General features: G+C 36.3%; 1 protein-coding gene across 2 annotated transcripts in view; it reads right to left on the reverse strand.

The window, feature by feature from the left end:
- Positions 1-10,572: 10,572 nt before the first annotated feature.
- The window catches only part of LOC117408981 (CXXC-type zinc finger protein 4), a 32,004-nt gene continuing 18,295 nt past the window's right edge, over positions 10,573-24,281 (reverse strand). For both annotated transcript variants that reach the window (XM_034014468.3, XM_034014466.3), the window contains exon 3: positions 10,573-11,760. In XM_034014468.3, the coding sequence (XP_033870359.1) occupies positions 11,716-11,760 (45 nt within the window). In that variant the 3' untranslated portion in view covers positions 10,573-11,715. The remainder of the gene's footprint in view (positions 11,761-24,281) is intronic.

The following is a 24,281-nucleotide window of genomic DNA, read 5'->3' on the forward strand; positions in this document are numbered from 1 at the left end:
TTCATTTACAATATAAAGGATGTTACATTAGCCAGGAATGCCCATATGCAGGGCTACCACCTGCAACAACAGTGTTTGATGGTTCATTAAAGAGATAATCCATAAGGACCTGGTATGCCATGTGCAGGATGTGAAATCCACCATCAGTGAAGGAGCTTGTAACCCTGGGGATTCAGAAAGCGCTAATAAAACAGAAGCAACATTTTAATATCCATAGTATTATACAGTAATATAGTTAGGTCAATTTGTGTACAATACTGTATAATTTCAAGTATGTTTTGTGCTCTTATAAATTAATTTTTTAGTCGCCTCCTCAGGCTTTTAGCTTGTGTTGAGAACCCTATGCGCTGAGACTAATAGCCTTCCTCATTCCAGTCAAATCATGTGCAAAACAAGCCTATGTTAACTCTGCAAGCCCCACCTACTCTCTTTATACCTGTCTATATAAAGTAAGTGAGACTAGCAGAGTTGAAAAGTCACATTGTCACATGATTTGAATGAAATGAGGAAGGCTGCTCCTTAGGATACTCTGAAAAAAGCTAAAATCAAGGTGAGTAAAGGCAGATTCAGCAAACAAGGCAGTATATTAATTCAATATCCAAACCCAGAATCACGTGCACCATGAATTAGAAAAGTAAATTAAAATAACTGTAGAAGCTACTTTAACATGGAATTTTCTCCTTTAAAAAAATACGAGTTAATTAATGACTCGAGTAAACATGCCCCACAGTAATAGGCATATGTTATTCATTTCACTGGAAGTGCATATAAGCTATTGTTTTTTTTTATTTTTTTATTTTTATTGATTCGTTTCTATGTTGAATTAATCTTTACCACCCTGTCTACAAAGCATTGTAAAAGCACAGTCCAATCATACTGCAGACTTGATGTTTTCCATTTGTCAAGCTGAAAGTGGAATTTAAAGTATCTACTGGAATGGAGCTTTGTGTCCTTGTTTTTTTAATGTAAATATGGAATTGTATGTTGAATGTCTGTTAAACTATGCTTAGACTGCAAGTCTGTATATGTCTCTTCTATATTGCCACAGTTTAACTTAATAAGTTGTTTTATACAAATATTCAGACATAAGATGGGGTTCAGGTAAAAGGTGAGGTTCTATTTACGTGGAAAAAAAGCACAAAGGTTAATTCCACACAGAAAACCTGGAAAATAGGATAGCAAGTGTTGTTTGCTAATCTTGCTCACAATAGACTATACAACAAAACACTGATAAATATATAGCATTTTCATTGGTCACAAATGTATTGTATGACTATATTTTTGTATCTTTATGCAGTATATTATACAGTATAAAGAAAAAAATAGATCACTTTATAATATTCTAAACATATTTTCCAGATTAATATTGGATATTCAAGTGTTTTTATATGCTGTCAATGTTTGCATACTCTACTAATGTGGCATACATTTTTATACAATAGAATCCGAGCAAGCAGGAGGAAGTCGGGAGCAGGTGCAAAAGCAGTCTGATAACACAGAAGCAAGGAACTTTAACAAATGCACACAAGCGTCTGGGGCTAGAGGCAGTCTTCAGCATTTGAACTGTTGCCGAGTCTGAATCCCTCCACTGCCACTCAGGCTGAGAGACACAGCAAGTTTCCAGACCTCGATCATGCATGACATGAGGGTCATTCTCCTTGGCGGTGAGGTGAGCGCTTGGCCTCTGGGGACGGCAAACAGGGAAATTACCACAGATCTTTTGTTGCTAAGTGTATGACTGGCTGATGAACAGAAGCAGCCTTTGGCATGCACTAACTGCAGGGGTGTTTGTGGGCAATGTAGACCCACCTCATCACAGACAGACTGCAGAGTTTTGAAGCAGAGGTCTTCTGAACAGGGACAGAAGACTATCAGATGGAGGGTGTGAGGGTGAACATAGCATGTGAGCGCTCTAGTTACATTGCATTATTCTTGCTAAAGCTGTCATTTTTCTAACCAGAGGTAGCTATGATTTTATTAATACATATAATAGTCAACAAACAGTACACATATCTAATCAGTTACACGTCAGACTAATTTCATTGTATGTAACATACTATTAACACTGAGCATAAAGTGTGTTGCCATTGTATTTCCAATACACAGACATATTTTGGTTAAGGTATATAATACATTGAAATATGTAATACTGTATTGTGGCATGTTTTTATTGCTGTACTGCTTATTGTTTCAATGTAAGAACCATTAACAAATGATACAAAAAACCCCACAAGTTATACGTTTTCTTTAGAGTCAATGGTTAATAGAACTATTAACATCACATGGGGCCTGTAGTAAGTATTTGTAAAGGATCAGAACATGGTCATTAGGTACTACCATTTTATAATGCCAACATAATTTACTACAGACAAGGTCAAAAGAAATGGTCCTTCTACCCCATCCCTGCGATAAATAACACTTAATCCAAATTTAGATAGTATTGATAAACTATAGGTAGTTTCTTTCAAGGTTAGCAATCTAATGTAATGACCAGGAATTATGTAGATGTTTTCTGGGGAAAAGGTTAAATACAATGCAAATTAAATGTGGTTCCTAACTTGACAGATTAATGCAACTTGAATTTCAACCATGTCTTTTGATGTGTAGATAATCAATCAATCAATCAATAATTTTATATAGCGCCTTTTGTAGTGGACCACCATCACAATACGCTTTACAAGATGCAGTAACAACAAGAAAATCCATAATACTTTAAATACAGAGAAATGCATAATATGTGAAATAGTACATTAAATACAGTGGAAAGTGCATAATACATGATGGTAGCATAATACATGAAATAGTAGCAGCAACACAGCAGATAATAGCAGATATCAGGCTTAAAGAGCATGGAAAGCAAGAGAGAACAGGTGGGTCTTGAGAGCTGATTTAAAGCGAGCAACGGTGGGAGCATCACACACCAAAGCTGGGAAAGAGTTCCAGAGTTGGAGCCATGAAGCTAAACGAGCGTTCTCCAAGTGTGGTGCACTTTTGCTTGGAGACATAGAGGGTCAGCAGGTTGAGGAGGTACTCGGGACCTGTGTGATGAAGGGCATTGTAGGTGAGCAGCCTGCAATGCCCATGTGTGCTGCATTTACCTGTTGTCTCAGTCACAATGAACGAGACAGAAGATATGACTTTGTTGGAGGACTGAGTGTAGGTGTTCGGATGGCAGGTGCTTTCATATCCAAAAATTACTGAAGTTTCTCTAGTCATTGTCTCAAAAGGGTTGACATTATGGACCATTTTGCAACGCTACAGTACAATTGAAACACCTTGTAGTCTAGTCTTGTCGAATCAATGCTGTCCTGGCTGCCCATGGCAGCCTTAAACACTTGTGACAGTGTTATATATATATTTCTGTTATATTTTGTTATTTCTAACAGCAGTAATTAAAATAACAGACATACAATATATGTAGGTGAGAACAGTTTGTATGGGGATTTAAATTAGGAATCTGTGACGGACCTCAGGCACACAATCCCTGAATGAACAGTAAATGCTCCCCCTGAATTAGCTTCAGTCCACGGAACACTTCTGCATCAAATGCTCACTGCTTTTAGAGAAGCTCTACACATCAATCTAAGCAAAGATTCCTGTCTGCTTCTGCCTTCACCAGCACACGCAACCATATTGCATTATCCTACGAAGCCGATAAGCAAAGCCATTTGGATTTCGTAAATCTGTGTGAGTGCCTGCAGCCACGTTGCTCTCAGGCCTCCGACTTAGAAGTAATTACTTAGGGAGGTTGATATGTGGAGGGTGTGCCTAGCCTCTGATTTATACAATACCTCTCAACCTCTTGGCATATACTGAAGACTTTAACTTTAACCCTTCCCCACCTTTTTATTTCTACCACAGTAAAGCCCAGTACCTGCTGCAATAAGGGCATTGCCAGGAGCTACAGTTTGATTATTTATTTTTAAAAACAACATGTTATTTCAGTTTAGGGGGTTCTTTCTAATTCTAAAATGTATTCATAACCATTTATACAATTAAACATTTTATTCTGTGGTTTGAGTGAAGCACTTTCAGTATGTTAACACTAGAACCACCGCGGTTATACTCAGAACCTAAAACCGCGTCTGTAGGTCATTATGACGGTTACATTTTAAACAACCTCAATATTATAATGAAAGACAAACTATCAGATATAACCCAAAAGTTGTATTCAAGCACATCATATCAAACATCTGCACAGCCGAAACGCTGTGTTTAAATGAACAATTAAACATAAAAGGGTTTGTTTTCTAATTTACCACATATAAAGCACTACTTCAAAAAATGAAAAATAAACTAGTGTGTAAACAGGTATATGTACATACAAAACTAAAAACGAAAGGTGTCAGGTGTATCAGATAATGGCTGACTCTATGAGGTGAAGCTCAGAGCACACATATGCAGTTTGACTCCCACAAGCTGACCATAGATTTAAGGTGGTCTGTTCCATCTTGGTGAAGTCGCAGAGTTAGTGAACACAGTGCCACCACTGGTCGGGAAGCTGGACTTCACCAGCAGGGATTACCTTACCCTGTCACACTGTTTTTTGGGGAATATTTTCCTTTGACAGAAGAACAAAGGATGAGATGGAAAAAAATAATTTACTGGGATAGATTGAGAATTTCTCAGATCACTGCATCAGACATGTAGTTAAAGAAACAACAGACACCAGTGTGCCATCTACACCCTTTGTTGGAAAGACAGCTACACCCTTTTTGCAGTTTTTAATATACATGCAAAAGTAAAAGAGAGAGAGTCAACATTTCACAGGGTTTATAATATTTTGCAAATATAGTGAAATACTAGCTTGTTAGTGTAGTAAAGTTTGCCTTTATTAATGGTAGCAGTGCTTCAGATTGAAAAAATGCTGAGAATGTGGTTATAAAAGAAGATGCACCATTGTGCCTACCTGAAGCGCCAGCTTCCAACATATGCATTGGTGTACATATATATTGTGAGAAACTGCACAAGCAAATGTTTGTGAGACAGTCACATTTACGTGTTTGTACAATAATAATAATAATAATAATAATAATAATAATAATAATAATAATAATAATAATAATACGTTCAATATGCACTGTCAAATAAGTCCAATATTATGAGAACTACTACTGCATACTTCTACTTATTAGTATGTTACTGTAATCCATTATTTTAGCTAAAAATGAATTCCAATGATTTGATCTCATTAACATTTCTTTTGAAATAGCTTGCCATTTTCAAAACCAACAAGCAAGCAAATTGAACAGCATAAAAAAATGGCACATCCTATTACAAAAGGCTTAATTACAAAAATCTCAGTTTAAATATGTGCAGAAGATAAAGCAGGATCTTAATGGCACCTGTCTGTTTTTATATCACTACTAATTTAAACTTCTTGATCAACCCCTCAAAATTATAATTTTTTAAGCCTTTTATTATGTCAAGATGCATTTTTGTATATTAAGTATTCCTATTTTTACAAGATTTTCTTAAAAATCAGTTTGCAGAGACCTCCAATGGAAAAATACTCTGACTCCTGTAAGTTCAGACGTTATCTTATGCAAAAGTTCCTTCATCAACATATTCATCCCAGCTCTGATCTAAACCAATATACTCTCCATCACAGCTCAGACTATGCCAAAATCTTCTTTCTCTTTCCATTAGAATTACAGTATTTCTCTTCAAAATGTGTTTCATAGATAGAGATTCAGTCCACTCCAGAAGGGTATCTAGGTCACTTTGCAAGCTCGCAAGCTTACTGAACATCATTCAAACTGTTCCAGGCAGCTTTATCATTTACATAGATGATGGAGCGATTACATAGCTTCGGGTCATTAATCACGACGGTAAACTTGAGAGGACCTAATTTTATCCCCTGAGATAACCTTCTGCTTAAAGGCCTCCAACCTGAATTAATCCAAACTGCTGTCGTCATTTGCTGTCTGTTTGTCGGTAAAGATGTGCCCCAGCAGTTAATGAGAGCTTGGTCCAACCAAAGTTTCACCATGTATTACAATCCATTTAAATTAAAGGCTCGGCTGCTGTAGTGATAATAAGTATCCCGGTTATTTTTTTCAATGTTGACCGTCAGCAGGCATGTAATAAATGTGTAAGGGTTTGATAATTAACACACGACAAATGTATTGTTTTTTGCTTAAAGAGCCCTCATGTTTGTTCACGTAGACAGTAGTAGATCCTTCATAACTGGTTCTAATGATCGGTCCTAAATCCAATTTAATATGGTTTGCATTATTACCTTTGTGAACTGGATTATGCACCCATTTCCACCCAGGGGCTGTGTCTGTGTTTAGGTTAGCAATCAGACTTTGATATGGACAAGTGTCCTTCTCTGTGGCCCAACAGCAAGCACTGACGAGGTAAGAATCGACTTGGGGATAATGTACAGGAAACCATTATTTATTATTTCTATTTTTGAGGATTATGTGTAAGGGGTAAAATATGCAACATATAAGCATGCATATACTGGTCTGCAATTGCAAGGCCTAGTATTATTGGAATACTAAGGTCTGCATCACATGACCAACCAAAATAAAGAAATGTAAGACTGGGCAGTCAGCTGTTAATACCCAATATTGGAGCAATATGACTCACAACCAATGGGAATGATTTCAAACATTATAAAAAGGGAAAGCTTAAAGAAAGGAACATTAAAATGGTGTGTGACGCTATTTACTCCTAAATCTAGGACAGGAGAGTCAATCCACTTTAACAGCAAATTATGACTACCAATGAGCTCTCCTCAAGGTTATCACAGAAATACAGTAATCTGTCGTGTATCCGCCTGTCACATATCCACATTGAACAGATTAGTTCAGAGGTTGTAGATCCTACCAAAGTTTTCGTACACTGTGTTGTATGTGCTCCATGCGCTGCCATTGCTGGTAGTGTCACGTGAGCTGTTCAGTGTGTTGATATGTAAATAAATCCTGTTCGCCTGCGGGGCGTATCAACTTCAACCTCGGTCTTGATCACCTGCCTGTCACTTCGCAGCGAATGCAAGCACCCACATGGCAGATGGCTACTCTGTATCTTTCTAAACAAGGAATTTAGGGGAGCTCCCTAATAAGCTGAATCTCAAACCAATAATTTTGTGAATATAGTAATTGTTACAGCTTTGCATAATGGTATTTAAAACAGGATTCATTCATCTGCCTTTTTACATATCCGCCCTTACTCTGGTCCCATCGCAGTCAGATACATGACGGATTACTGTACTGTGATTTCTTCTATTTACATTAGTTTACCTGCAATTAAAGAATGCATCCGTTTTGTTTCCAAGGCGACAATGAACAGGATTTATGTTTTTATTTGTTGTTAGGATGAAGCAATGTATAATTTACCAAATGTACAACACCCTTTTTTATTAATTGTATTTCCATTGGCCAGCAATGTTTAATAATGAATTCAGGACACTATTCGCTTCAGGGTCACCAATGAGGACTGCCAATATTAAAAAGATTTATTTTCAAAACAGTGGTCATTACCGGACAGATAATTATTCACAGCAACAGTTAGGTGTCCCAAGTTGAAGGGTTGTTATCAATAAGTAATGACCAATGCAAAGGATATTACAGCTATTATAAACCAAACAAATGTTTTTGTGTATGAAGACATTTTTAAATATGTTCTTATGTTGTTGTTCAAAGCGAGTTTTAAGATTTTAATGTCCTGTTAGCTTTAAGAGGGCTTCTGCTTGTTGGATAATGGGCCTGATCAGCTGAGATGATCCATAAATATTATAATACTGTACACTTCCTCTTTTATAAAAATCTACTACATTTAAATAATAAACAAATACATACAAAACAGAGGTACCCAGTTGCTTTTTCTACATATTTACATTAGTTTAAGTCTTCCCTGACTACGGTCTCTTATTATAATCTCAATTGCATCATATTTATATTATAGTTCGGTTCTTAATGGGATAAATGTAAAGCCCTGTGTGCTGCACTGACACTGTTGCTCTTTACAAAAGTAAAATACTTTTCTTTCATAAATTTTACTACTGCAAAATAATGTCCTACTTCATTCAGTTATTGCTCCCCCTAGTTAACTCAAACCAATTAAAGGGATAATTAGGGTCAGCTGTTTGAGTACTTTGGTTAACAACCAGGCCTGATTTGGACCAGCCCTGCCCAATATAAATCTGACTAACATTGGCCCTTACCATCAGAGTGAAGAGCACACAGGTTCTAGAGACACATCATGCCACGAACAAAATAAATTCCTGAAGACCTCCGGAAAAAAAGTTGTTGATGCCTATCAGTCTGAAAAGGGTTACAAAGCCATTTCTAAGGCTCTGGGGCTCCACCGAACCACAGTCAGAGCCATATTATCCAAATGGAGAAAGTTTGAGACAGTAGTGAATCTTCCCAGGAGTGGCCATCCTGCCAAAATCTCTCCAAGAGCAAGGCGTAAAATCGTCTAGGAAGTCACAAAGAACCCTAGAACAACATCCAGGGATCAGCAGGCCTCTCCCGCCTCGGCTAAGGTCAGTGTTCATGACTCCACCGTCAGAAAGACACTGGGCAAAAATGGGATTCATGGCAGAGTAGCAAGGCGGAAACCATTGCTCACTAAGAAGAACATGAATGCTCATCTCATGTTTGCCAAAAAGCACCTGGATGATCCTCAAGAGTTCTGGAACAATGTTCTATGGACAGATGAGTCAAAAGTGGAACTTTTTGACCGACATGGGCCCCGTTATGTCTGGCGAAAACCAAACACTGCATTCCACAGTAAGAACCTCATACCAACGGTCAAGCATGGTGGTGGTAGTGTCAAGGTTTGGGGATGCTTTGCTGCATCAGGACCTGGACGCCTTGCCATCATTGAAGGAACCATGAATTCTGCTCTGTATCAGAGAATTCTACAGGAGAATGTCAGGCCATCCGTCCGTGAGCTGAAGCAGTTCTGCATGGAGGAGTGGGCCAAAATTCCTCCACGGCGCTGTGAGAGACTAATCAATAATTACAGGAAGCATTTGGTTGCAGTTATTGCTGGCAAAGGTGGCGTAACCAGTTATTGAGTTATAAGGGGTGATTAGTTTTTCACACGGGGGCAATGGGTGTTGCATAACTTTCTTTAATAAATAAATGAAATATGTATCAAATTTATGTGTTATTTGTTCACTCAGGGTCCCTTTTATCTAATATTAGGTTTTGGTTGAAGATCTGATAACATTCAGTGTCAAAAATATGCAAAAATGCAGAAAATCAGACAGGGGGCAAATACTTTTTCACAGCACTATATATATATATATATATATATATATATATATATATATATATATATATATATATATATATAATGTACCAGCTTGATGTTTTTGCAATAAAAGGCACTAAATCCAAAGCCCTGGTTTGTTTGTAAGAACACCATCTCGCATACTGGTTAGGGGAGCTTCACTGAATGGTATTATTTGATTATTTATAATATTTGATTAAGTATAATAATTAAATAATATAAAAGGTGGTCTGGGAGAATTTTATTGAAAAAATAATAAATGCTGGGCCAGCAGAAGTGTTGGTTTCATAAGAAAAATAAATTCACTGAGAAAAAAAAGCTTATTGTGGCTAAATAAATCAATTACATTGCCAGCATATTTTACAGTGTCACCCACTACCAACCTATAATGCTTTTGACAATATATGAATAATCTTGCAATTAAGACTTCTGAAGGGTCTTCAAAGCATCCTCGACATGGCTTCAAATGTGGATAAGGTATTGCACCTGCAAACAGCTGGTATTTTTAATAGCTGTCTGCTTTGTATCATGTTTTGTAAGCGAAGAAGGCTCAAGCACAATGGATGAATCAAATGAAACCGGATAATGGTTCCCCTTTGTATTGCAGTATATGCACAAAGCTTTAGTTTTAAGAATAATTTAGATTTAACCTACTTAAAAGTATGTTGGTTATGTATAAAAACTATAAAGCATATTATAATATGTTCTAGTATGTTATAGTGCTAATACCACTACAACTATTTATGTGGGTATGAGTTGAAAAATACAATATCCAATGATTGTCCAAATGTTCAATAAATTAAAATGCATTTAGGAGGCCCTGAAAAGGACTGCAAGTACTGGTACTGTCAGTTCTTTTGGTTAAAAGTATACTAACAAATCTTAAGAGGAGGACTTAGAAGCTGCGACAGAACTTTGATCAAATGTATTAACCTTTTTAATCATCCCATATAAAATGTAGAACATATGCATGTTTACATAGCAATTTACAATGCTTTTCTGGTACTTTATCATGCTATTTACATATTGTACTACTTAGTTGTTTATCAATGATTTTACAAACTCTATTAAACATTCATTGGTGATATAACTGGATACCAACAACTTAGTATGGGTGCACCTTTAGTATTAATGATATAATCTTCCAGTAACAGAGAACTCTTCCTATCTGGGTTATTACCATACAGTAGCTGTGTAGCAAATGCTTGGAGTGGCAGTATAGCATAACTTTCTCTGCTGTAAAATGGCTGGAAGAAAATATTCATTTAATTGTATGTGTGAGAATAAAAATGCCCATTAATCATTTACATCCACATCAGAGTTATTTTTTTTTATTTTATTTAACACGTAAAAGCATCACAACAACAATATACAAATTCTTATAACTTTAAAACCAAAACACATATTTATACATGCAACGATAGGGTTTAAGACAAGAGCAAATTATTAATATCATAATTTATTTGGAATGTGTACTTTTGCTTCACTTAAAGACATCAATGCAGATCAGGTTTAATGCTGCAGTGGGAAGATACATAAAATCCTCTTTATTCAAGGATAACTGGTAGGTACTGTATGAGAATACTAAATTGTAATACCTGAAATGTAAAATAGAATTCCCTTATTTCTACCTACTTGTCTGATGGAGCTCATCTGTTCTATTAAACTACAGTTCTGGGTTGATCCACACCATCACCTCAAATTCTGTAGATCTGATTTTGCAAATAAATGTTCTCCTCTCCATACATGCCTCTTGAATTTATACAATACTTCTTTTTTTTTTTTGTAGACAAAAAACAACAACAAAAAAAATAAATTTTACTTCTTGGTTTCTTGTGTTAAAAAAGCCACATTTTGTAAAATGTACTTCTGCAGAGGTGAAACTTGTTACTCAAGACAATGTGCCCTGTTCAGCAACTAAGCAAAGAAAACAAAACAAATGCGATATCCTTGGTTACCTTTTTATGTTTGACTTCTGGATTCTTGAAAATGAAGTACCGTAATAAAAGAAACCCTGCTATTTGAATAATTTCAGTGCAAGAACCAAAATACGTATATTGTATGTAAAATTAAATACAAATAAAAAGTACAAAAAATAGAAGAATATGAATTAACCTAAATATTATTGCTCCAAATCTAATGTGTATTGTGTTGTATGTATGTTATCCTCATGGTCTCTTCTGTCATGATTGTCTTTTGAGCCCGTTATATAAGAATGACTGTTATCTGTACAGCCACAACACTGAAAACACATTCATTAACATCAAAAATATACATTATGATACGGTCAAAAGGTACATTATTACACAGGAAAGGAAATTACAGAGTTAAACCACCACCATCACCATAGTGACTTTTTCTTCAGAGCTGGACTTGGATTTCAAGGCCGCAATTGCTTCCTGTGACAGGCATACTTGTTCCCTCACTCACTTCAGGCTGTGCTGATTACGTGGTAGTCGCCAACTAAAAGAACCATCTGAATGCTTCTCCACCAGTGACAGGCGTTCGCTAAAAAAGGAGCATAAGCGCAAAAGTTAACATGAGAGGTCAAAAAATATGGTTATTTCACATGGTGCACAAGCTATGTGATTAGTACGTTCCATTGTTGTAATCAACAAATTAAAAAAAAAAAAAAAAATCGAAATATTTGCTGAAAATAGGACATATTGAAATCGCTTACAGTATCATGTGCTGTAGCAAAAACAGCCCAATCGGCAAGTGTAAAAACCATGGAAATTGTGCCAAGTAAAACTAAGGAGACCCTCATTAATGTCATGTGATGCAACAGTGCATTTGAGCTGATTTAATTTAAAGAATTCAGCAGAGCCACCCTAGAATCCACATTTCAGTCTTACTGAGCACCTTGATTGACATCAGTCTTCTTTGGGGGCTGACTGAAAGTAACTCAATTGTGGCAACATGACGCACAAGAACAAAGTCACTTTATATATAGGAAAAGAGTACACTGACGAAGGCACGAGCCAAAACATTGGTCTACTTGATTTTTCTTATAGTTTTGAAGTCATGGAAAATATACAGGAAAAGAAACTGGCCAAGCTTAACAAAAACAAAATGTATATAAAAGAACAATATAGTCAAGTTAGAATTTAAAACGAAAAAACAGGTTATTATCCAAACACTTAATCAAAGTCAAGAATTATGTTATGGGACCTAATGACAATATTGTTTTGTTAAAGACTGATTTTATTAAAGCACATTATGATTTAAATCAGGTTTACAGTTCACAAAACCTTGTTCAGCATATATCATAATACAGTGCAGTCCGTTTATAACAATCACATCTGTCCCGGGTGTTTTGATTCTTATAAGTGGTTGATTCTTAAAAGCAGACCGATATGATTACTGTGGTGCAGAATCAAACTTAGTAGCAGAATGATAAGAGCTTGTTCCCTGGCTGTAGTGTAATGGATTGACCACTAGATGTCACAAGTTCCCGCATGTATGCACGCCCACGAAAAATCCACAGCTGTTTTCCTTAATGAATTATGGATAATAGTCAATTGGTTCACTGCTTGTTAAAGTTAATGACACCGATAGAAATGACTTAGCCGATAGCTTTGTGATGGAGGGGTATAGAGGCATGAGGAAGCAGAAGTAACAAAAAGAAACCAAAACTCGAGTAAGAGATCTAGTGTTTCACACGAAGTACTGTTAGTCAATGCTCCAGCTGAGAGCTAGGTTTATTTTGTTTTATTAGCGATTGTTTCGCCACCGCAGTGTAAGAAATAAAACCAACACCGGTTTAAAACTGTAAATCAAGACTCCAGCTTGATAATTTACACTGCCCTCGGCCACTCTGTTGCATTACAATTAGCAAAAGTGTGCCATCAGCAGTTTAAATACAGTATACAGATGTCAATGGTGCTCAATCACTGAGGACAGTACATCAAAACAGGTCCTCGTGGGTAAGCAGCTCGTTATTAGATCACGATTATGTTTACTCAAGGCTGCAGAATCCTATTTTACTACAGTACTTGAGAAGCGATCATCTCATGAGGGTGCCTAGTTTAACTGCCGTGCGGTGTTACGTGTAATGGCCTTTGAATTAAAATTACATTACAGTACAGTATTTCACTGTCAGGACTACCACTGCATTTAAACATCTATGGCTTACTTATTTTCTGTTGAGAATGCAAATATCACCGTTTTTTTCATTAAGCAGAGATGCAAAGCGCTGCAATCCTCTCCTCCTCCTCCTCCTCCTCGTGCCGTCTACATGCATATCACACAATAACACTGCTGTACTCCGTATGTATTCAATGAACCTGTATTCACTAACAGAGAACACAAAAAACATACCTGCACAATGCAGTGGCACAGTCACTGTTTGGTTACAAACTTGTCCAATGTTTTCTGCATCATTGCACGATCCACGCTGTGTACGTGCCTAATCACGCGAGATGTGATCAAATTCAAATTCAAAAACAGTGATTGCACTTGATCAAGTACCGTATTACATGTAGTCAGTTTGCCCCAAAATGATTCTTATAAGCGGACTGCTTGATTCTTACAAGCGGATTATTTTACATCTGTTAGTATAGGAATGATTTTGTCCCAGTGGTTTTGATCACTATATGCAGTTGATTGTTATATCAGTGATTCTTATAAATTGACTGCACTGTATTAAAAACAAGCCTGAACTTTTTGAAAGAGTCTGGGGCACACAAATGGACCGGCTAAAGAACTGGGGTTTCACTGAGCAAATGATCTGTTTTGTGGTTGCTGTTGGCTTCACTTAGGAGTCTGCAGTTCACTGACTGAAGGTAGAATGGGGAAATCTCTTTAATATAAAAGTACAGGAACTGTAGAAATTATATTTCTGTCATGTGTATGGGGTGTTTTTTTTTGTTTGTTTGTTTTTAGGGGGGGTAATATTTTGGGGGGTTAGATAGATCAATGTATGTAAACTTGTTAGTTATATGAAACACAATATGCAAAAAAGTGTATTAATTAATTTTAACATTAACAGTTTACTTTTCTATTGAGAAATTCAAGAACATATTGAACACAAAATATTCTGGCCCCAGGTGTCTCTTGACCCTAATACAGTAAGTGTGCATTCCTTCAGCTGTCAACGGAACAAAAAAACATTTTTGTTTTCAAATTTCAGTGGTAAAATCATTTAACGTGCGTATTTGAATACCTATAATGACACTTATTCTATAGTTCATCAAAAACAGCTTAAACAAAAGATATTGACTCAAGCATGACGGTTTTCAACAGTTTTTCAAACAATGTGAACTGATAAGCTTTTATTAACCATCTGAATTGAACAGATATCTGTTTGAACCTGATAGTTTTCTGTTAACCCATTTATAGAAATACATATTAATGTAAAGTCAAGAGAACACTTCATTGCAGTATTTCATAGATCAGCTGTCTCTATCATTAAGCTTTCAAGTGATATGTATGCAGTGGTTGTTAACCTTGACTATTTTAGCATTCAAAATAAATTGAATATATTGTGTCTACTGAAAGATCAGGTTGAATGCATCTTCATGGAAGTATGGCTTCAATGCATATTACTGCAAGATTGACAGCAAGGTTCCTCTGAAAAGTAGTACTGTGACTTTTCAGCCTAGACTGAAATATCAAATGCCAACCAGGTTAAAAAAATAACCCTCTGGTCTTCTTGAGAGCCATCTTGCGCACTTGAAATAAATTGCTCAACTGCAAGATACCAAACTATTGTATATGGATACATAACATGAATATCACCTACTTAATACTTAATAGAACATCCATTTAGTTTTGCATTTCAAGTACTAAGTGTACTTTTAATTTCAATATAACAATTGATTGTTTTGACCATGTGTTTATTCACACGTTATGGGTAGACAGAGGCAGCGGCCGAGCCAGAAGAAAGATCATTTAAGCATCAGTGTATTCAGATCTTGCTCTCATGCAACGCTGCTCTTTATTTTCTATTCCCACAATATGCCATTAATTTCAGTCAGAGTAAAAGCATTGTAGTGGATGGGTGCTGTTGAGAAATGTACACTCTGTGGAAATACAGTATATTACTGCAATACCAACAACACAGGATACAGCAAAGGCTAGCCAAGTTGTTTTATATCTTAACTTCACCCACAATGCAAACAACACAAAGACTTGATAGTTCAAAATCGACAATGCCTCCATTAAAAACGGAATCACTGTCTTCACTGAAATTTTGTACATAATGGTTAGCCGACCAGTGTTTGCCCTGTCCCTGCTACCCCAACCTCAGAAATGTGTTTTTTTTGTTGTTTTTTTTACAAAAACAAAGCATACCCAGGGGCGTAATGTAAGGGGAATGGTATTTCTGATTGAACAGTTTGAAAACTTGATGTAAAATATACAGTACAGTATATGTATAAACAGGGAGGCTGTGTGGTCCAGTGGTTAAAGAAAAGGACTTGTAACCAGGAGGTCCCCAGTTCAAATCCCACCTCAGCCACTGACTCATTGTGTGACCCTGAGCAAGTCACTTAACCTCCTTGTCCTCTGTCTTTCGGGTGAGATGTAATTGTAAGTGACTCTGCAGCTGATGTTTAGTTCACACACCCTAGTCTCTGTAAGTCGCCTTGGATAAAGGCGGCTGCTATATAAACAAATAATAATAATAATAATAATAATAATAATAATAATAATAATAATAATAATAATAATAAAGATCTGTCTCATTGCCATGAATTGGTTCATTTACCTAGAATGGGATTTTTGGAAGAGGGGTTTTCAAACTGTGAGGCGCGCCTCCCTAGAGGGGAGCACAACTGTTCCAGGGGAGGCTCAGTGCCTGTCCCTGCCACCTCTTGCTTCATTAAAAGATGCAGCTCTCTGCCGTGGCAACATACAGACTAATAGATTAGTGAGATTCAGACAACCAGCACCAGAGGCTAATACGTCACCAGCTGAGTGGAATCTCATTGTGAAAGATTTAATGCTGAGCGGCACAGAACAGCTGCTGTTTGAAAACCCATAGGTGAAGATCAAGTAAACAAAAGCACTAACTGTATTAAAACTCACTACTCAGACAACTAGCACATTCCCCAAAACTGTGCAAAACAAACACCATCCTTGGAAGCGGCCACGTGTACACATGTATTTATGCCAGAGGGTAAGATTGTATTCCTTGTTGTGGTAAAAATTATCTTGTACTCCTAGAATTATATAACAGGAAAAACACATTTATACGAGGGTCCTGGGAACCAAAACAGCAGTATATACTGTGAGTCTTTTTCATGTTACTTTAAGTAGGCAGGCATTTTCTTTTCAGAATATCTGAAATGGTTTACCTTACGATTTTGAATTCTTTTTTGATAAGTGCAAATTTTCTTTCTTGGACGTTTAGACATTTATTTGCTGTTCAACAACTGCACAATTCAGAATGGTGCCGGCGGGGACATGGGAGGATATATGCAATGTATTGCTTTTGTTTTTGTTTGTTATAATAGTTTTAAATTTAGAAAAGAAAAATCACATGACCCAGTAACAGACTGCACAGATTTTAGGCATAGGAGGCTTGATATCACAAAATTTGATAACCCCTGCTCTAGACAGCAGACATTTAAAAAAAGTCACATGACCTCAATGTGGCAGCCATAAGGTCAGATGTCAATGTCATGGTCACCAGCATATTTAGCATACAGGGTTTATACTGTATAACCTGAAATGGTTTCTGAGATGTCAGGCGCTGACACTGGAGGAGGCAGCTTTATAAAATAACTGTCAGGAAAGGGTTACCCACGATTGAATAACAAAACCACAGATACAGCTATGTACTAAGAAGTGTTAGGTCTTTGTCATCCAGAAAGCAACAAATTACACAATGAATATATAGCAGCCACCTTGGGTCACAGGTCAAAATGAAGGGTGCCATTATATTTCATAGTTTCCATAACATAAAAAAATATGTGTGACCAAAAATGGTTTATATTAGCAGTTAAAATAGTGGTAAAATGGAAGGACAATGACGTATGCGCTACCCTTACAGGAGAGGGTGTATTTTATAACCATGGGAAGCCTTCACGGGGGGCCAAAATACACCATTCTATGATGCTTCTAAAGAGAACACCAGGTAACGACACTGGCATTAGACCCGGAACACTGTGAAAGTCAGAGACACTACTGTATATCGCTCAGTTGAGCTGCTGACTCATAATCAAGGACTAATCCACTGGCTGTCAGGAACCAAGTCACAGCTACTACAGAGCCAGCTTCTCCCTGGAGCTGCAACTTGCAGGCAGCAGTGCATGCAGGGCTTACTGAGAGGATATTCAAGAGATAAACCGAAAGATTATGGGGATGATAACAGGTGATGTAGCAGTGCCTGCAATATAATATAGACTGGAAAGAGAAATGAAAAAATGCATATTAAAAATGTCTATGAAAATTCGTAGAGCTCTCCTACGACGTATGAAAAAGCAATAGAAATCACACTCTCATTAGTAGGATTTACAAATATGAAGACGCAAATTAGTATGCAATACTCTGATTTATAACACTTTTGTTCGCCAGCAGTAATTTAACTATAGACTCTGTATAGTCTTTTTAACTTTAATAATTGCAAGTACAGTACAAGTATTAAGATGGCACATTTTCTCCTATGGTTTGAATTTTTTAATATGTTTTGCTGCTAAACATCTCGATCTACATATAACTTGGTTATAAAGGGAAACACTATATGAAACTAAATAGATAGTATTTCTTTACTTAAAGTAACATTTTAAAAAATATATTCATAGAAATATAATAATAATGATTTCATGTATAACAAGAACATTCTTTACCCTATATTGTCTTCTATTACCCTGATATTGCATTGTACTGTACATCCCTTTAATACATCACCATGAATGGATGAATAACAATCTAGGGACAGCAGCAATGTGTTCCGGTATGCTCAATATAAGGCTTGGTCCATACGTTACTGCAACATATCCATTATTTATTTTATTCATGGATGTTTTGGGAACCACCTGACTTTCATCGACAATCCCATATGCAGTGAAGGTTCTCAGAGTAGTCAAATACCTTCAGAATAAAGCACTCACCGGTGTACTTTCCTTTATAACTTTTTGTTGAAAAACACATTTGTGTCAATGAAATATGTGTTATAATTTCACACATTATTTGGCTTGAACAGAAATTAAAAACGTATTTCAAAGTGTATTAATCCTGACTAAACCTATAGCATGTACAGTATGTGGTGTACTGCATTTGATTTAACTCCTTCAGGCCAATACAACTAACTAAAAATGTATACATTAGGGCAAATCACAATCTCCCCATGCCTCACCTTAGTCAACTAACTATAGAATGCAAGTGAAGTTGTTAACTACCACGATTTGTTTAATAAACGCAGAATTGACCTGAACAATTTCTGATTAGAAACTTGCAATAATGTAATTTATTAAAATATGATTTTTTTGTTTACACAAGAGGCATTAACTTATTATATAGGACATAAAGACTGCAGTCATTGACAACTATTAAATAATAAAAAACGTTTTTAAATTTTACAACTATGCTGTACGTTCTATGCACTGCATGATATTTATACACAAGATAACGCTAACTGGAATTTATGACAAATCCTTAACTGTGATTGGTTGACTCTTCATATGCGATTTCAAATCGTTAATAAATTATTGCAGCATTATCAGAAAGAACTTTCTAATATCATGAAAACATGCTTATATTAAGTCATGTTTTAGTGAATGTAGTGTAGTTCGAACAACAGTATAACAGTATGCTGATGTGAAGATTTACTTCACAAAAGTGCATTATTTTATTTCTTGTTTCAAATTCTGAGAAGCAACTTCCTAGATATAGTGCAGGGTGAGTACAGCTCAAGTGAATCAAATTAATTTGAGGCTGATGTGATGGCTCATGGCCCACATGGTGAGAACTTGACTGATGCTTGCAAAAATACGTATTTTGATTGCTTCTGACCTATATTTTCTCCATGTGGGAAATGCCCTATATATATATATATATATATATATATATATATATATATATATATATATACACTGTATATATATATATATATATATATATATATATATATATATATATATATATATATATGTGTGAGTGTGTGTGTGTGTGTAACTTTAACTTATATCTATATACATTAGAAACATTTGTTAGTGTCCGCTGAAATTACTTAAATCACATTTTTTTTTTTAATGTGATTTATTTTCAAATACTTATAAAAGTTATAATTAATGTGTATTAAATAACGATGACATTGCTACAGGGTGTAAACACTGGTTACTTACAACTACAGCTAGTTATAACAAAGATCTCTCTTACATAACAATAAAAATGCCAATTAGGCCTACACACTTTTTCAACTATCTTTGTTTGCTAACTTTTATCTTTGTAATCCTAACTATCACCATAGACTTAGGTACATTGGGCAATCAAAAATGCTAATTTACAGAAAACAATGGAAAAATTGATATATTGTTTTCTACTTAAAAGTAACAAAGATTCAGGTTAGCATGCGGTACATCCGAAGTTACACCAATGATTTAATTTTCATTTTTATAATTATTATTCATTTGGTTATGTCGTTTAAGTTGTACAATTTTGCATAAAAATGTATACACTTTTCATATATTAAATGTCTATTAATTTGTCACCTGTGGTTAATTAATATATATATATATATATATATATATATATATATATATATATATATATATATATATATATATATATATATATATATATTCCCCTATAAATTACTCTGGACTTACAGCGGACAGTGGCCTTTTATCATTGAGGTAACATTATATTATAATTTTATGTGTATATCTATGTTGACAGTAGAGAAGTCAAGAGAAAATATAGATTGAAATGAAACAAAAAAAGACTCTTACAAAGAGTTTTCATCAAATTTCAACCTATCTGGAAATAAAACTATATCTAAAAATCTGTTTTCTCTTGACTTCCCTACTATAAATGATCAGAAGTAAACAAGGCTCAGACTTTAAGAAGTGTGTTTGAAAAGATAATTGTGACAACTATGCAGCCTGAAATGGAGAATGCAAAAAGCTGCAGGACCAGTTTTTCATCTAGCCAATCACTCAGCATTCCCTGCATAAACTAGTTTGTACTGCCTTGATCTGACTGCAACAGCTCAGGTTACACCAGGCTTGTGTCCCCAGAAAACAAAACTTAAAACTTACATTTTGCATTGTAATGTAATATATATGTAAAACACCCTAACAGTGCATCAATTACAGAAACATTGGTCTCTCTACTCAAAGCATTTTACACAAATTTGCTATTATTGACACTTTTTCTAAAAGGAATAAAATGTAAGAAGTCACAGCACATATGCTTAATATGTATAGATGTTGTGTATGAGGAAATCGTACTTCATCACTTGCATTTTATGTCAACATTTACAGCTCTAAAAAAAAAATGATGCTAATAAAAAATGTGCAAAAAATGCTTTGAGTATAGAGGCCATTGTCACTAGTTCTTCAATATACCTCACTGTACCAATATACATCAGTGTTTTATAAATTTCGCATTAGCTACAGATCATCCAATCTCAATGAAGATACAGTGATGTATATTAATTGTAGGTTATTAATCCTGTTGTAATTTGCTCTTTGCATTTCAGTTACATATAACAGCAGTGAAAGGAGGAGTGTTGCCTGAGGTGAAACGGTGTACCCAATGCTGCAGATTGTACCACTGTCCATTTTGCCAGCCAAGCAAATATAAACCCAATAAACGCCACCATTTAAAAAAGCACTTGGATGTCCATCTAAAGGGTGCAGTGCAGTGTGATGGTTTGTTGTAACATTGTTGAAGGTTGTTTAATATATTTAGTGAACGATATGCATTTCATGTAAAATATTGTGCATAAAGTCATTAATACTTATTGTTTACATATGTTTATTTAAATGTTTATAGAGAATGCTCAGGAATACTCACTTGCAAATACAGTAGGCTCCATAATTATTCATACCCTTTATTCAGTGTAAATGAAATGGGGGAATTAAAATAAAACTTGACCCACCAGCTAATCGCAAAGTCAGAATTTAATGGTGGTTGTATTTATTAGTAGAAGAAAGTGCCCACTTATGATAAATCAGACTGCTAGCAAAGTGGTTGCTGATTATGTACAGGTGCAGAGGTGATGCAGTGCAGGAATAAACGGACAGAGATTTGTAATCCGGTATGGAAAAATATACACTTTATTTTAGTTATAATCCAGGTCTGGTGACCAAATAATAAACTCCGGTTATACACAGCGATGCGTAAAACACGGAGATCAGTATCTCTCCCACAATATACAACCACGGTCACCAGTCCTGGGTGCGTGCTGTAGTGCTCGTGGTGGGTGATACAGTTTAAAGAGTGACAAATAGTGCAGTGCTGTTCCGGGTTCAGTGCTGGCTCTTAGCGACAGCTCCGGGAACATGTTAGCCGTCTATAAACACACAAGTAACAATTATAGACAAGACAAACAAAACAAACACTCACGATACTCTTAATACACAGTACACGGGTCCTTCCGGATCTATTTCAAAACCAAAAACGAAGGAAAAGATTTACAATTCTCCAGCCCCTTTTATGCGATTATGCATGACCCCTTGGTAAACAATTGCAGCTGATTCTATTGCCTGCAGCTGCTACCTCGTTTACCTTCCAGGTAAATACATTCCCGCACTGGAGTCTCATCTTTTTCCAGGCTGACTGACTTTCCGACTCAGGGAATGAACTGTCAGGACAACCTGTCCAAAGCCTTTCCCTTTCGCTACTTACAGACATGCTCAAATTTGTTGGTACTCTTACAGCACATTGAAATAATGCTTCATTCCTCCTGAAAAGTGATGAAATTAAAAGCTATTTTATCATGTATACTTGCATGCCTTTGGTATGTCATAGAATAAAGCAAAGAAGCTGTGAAAAGAGATGAATTATTGCTTATTCTACAAAGATATTCTAAAATGGCCTGGACACATTTGTTGGTACCCCTTAGAAAAGATAATAAATAATTGGATTATAGTGATATTTCAAACTAATTAGTTTCTTTAATTAGTATCACACATGTCTCCAATCTTGTAATCAGTCATTCAGCCTATTTAAATGGAGAAAAGTAGTCACTGTGCTGTTTGGTATCATTGTGTGCACCACACTGAACAAGGACCAGAGAAAGCAAAGGAGAGAGTTGTCTGAGGAGAACAGAAAGAAAATAATAGACAAGCATGGTAAAGGTAAAGGCTACAAGACCATCTCCAAGCAGCTTGATGTTCCTGTGACAACAGTTGCAAATATTATTAAGAAGTTTAAGGTCCATGGAACTGTAGCCAACCTCCCTGGGCGCGGCCGCAAGAGGAAAATCGACCCCAGATTGAACAGAAGGATAGTGCGAATGGAAGAAAAAGAACCAAGGATAACTGCCAAAGAGATACAAGCTGAACTCCAAGGTGAAAGTACGTCAGTTTCTGATCGCACCATCCGTCGCTTTTTGAGCGAAAGTGGGCTCCATGGAAGAAGACCCAGGAGGACTCCACTTTTGACAGAAAAACATAAAAAAGCCAGATTGGAATTTGCTAAAATGCATATTGACAAGCCACAATCCTTCTGGGAGAATGTCCTTTGGACAGATGAGTCAAAACTGGAGCTTTTTGGCAAGTCACATCAGCTCTATGTTCACAGACGAAAAAATGAAGCTTTCAAAGAAAAGAACACCATACCTACAGTGAAACATGGAGGAGGCTCGGTTATGTTTTGGGGCTGCTTTGCTGTGCTGGCACAGGGTGCCTTGAATCTGTGCAGGGCACAATGAAATCTCAAGACTATCAAGGCATTCTGGAGCAAAACGTACTGCCCAGTGTCAGAAAGCTCTGTCTCAGTCGCAGGTCATGGGTCCTCCAACAGGATAATGACCCAAAACACACAGCTAAAAGCACCCAAGAATGGATAAGAACAAAACATTGGACTATTCTGAAGTGGCCTTCTATGAGTCCTGATCTGAATCCTATCGAACATCTACGGAAAGAGCTGAAACTTGCAGTCTGGAGAAGGCACCCATCAAACCTGAGACAGCTGGAGCAGTTTGCTCAGGAAGAGTGGGCCAAACTACCTGTTAACAGGTGCAGAAGTCTCATTGAGAGCTACAGAAAACATTTGATTGCAGTGAATGCCTCTAAAGGTTGTGCAACAAAATATTAGGTTAGCGGTCCCATCATTTTTGTCCATGCCTGTGACAGGGTGGACGAGTGGTGACGTCACGGCAGAAGCAGGCACGAAAACAAACTGACACCGGGTAAGTACTGCAGTTTTTAAAGAAAGAATTGGCTGGCTGCCATTTTATTAAACAAAAAAATAAATAAAATATTTATACAAAAACACTTGCTCACCGAGCGAAAATAAAACAGTAAACAAAAACAAATCACGCACACAAAATAAATAAAACACAGGTCAGGCTGGGCAGATTGCCTTCACTGTTCCTATGTTAATTTTACACTTGTTTTCTCTGTCACTCCTCTCACTCTCTCTCCGCTCCTAAAACACCCCACCCCGAGCTGGAGAGCTGCAGGCTTTTTATATTCAGGTGACCATCTCCCAATTAGCAACAAAATGAATCACTTAATTAATTCGGGAGATGGCCACCTTCTGCACGAGTTTTTTTCATTACTCCTGGCAGAGGACGAGCACCGATTTCGCCTCTGCCAGGACACGTTTTAAAAAGAAACAAAACAATAACACGGCGGTACGCCGTCACAAATTACAATAAATAAATCATAATACAAAACAAATACAAAATACACTGCACAGGGGCGGAGGGGGAGACCCCGATCTAAAATAAAATAAAACAAAACAATGTACAGGTCACCTCGCCCTGTTACAATGCCATTTTCATTTGTTTTATTATTTACAATATTATGTTGAATAAAAAATCAAAAGCAAAGTCTGATTTCTATTAAATATGGAATAAACAATGGTGGATGCCAATTACTTTTGTCAGTTTCAAGTTATTTCAGAGAAAA

This window comes from Acipenser ruthenus, chromosome 2 (genome assembly GCF_902713425.1).
Source record: "Acipenser ruthenus chromosome 2, fAciRut3.2 maternal haplotype, whole genome shotgun sequence".
In the NCBI taxonomy this organism is placed as follows: domain Eukaryota; kingdom Metazoa; phylum Chordata; class Actinopteri; order Acipenseriformes; family Acipenseridae; genus Acipenser; species Acipenser ruthenus.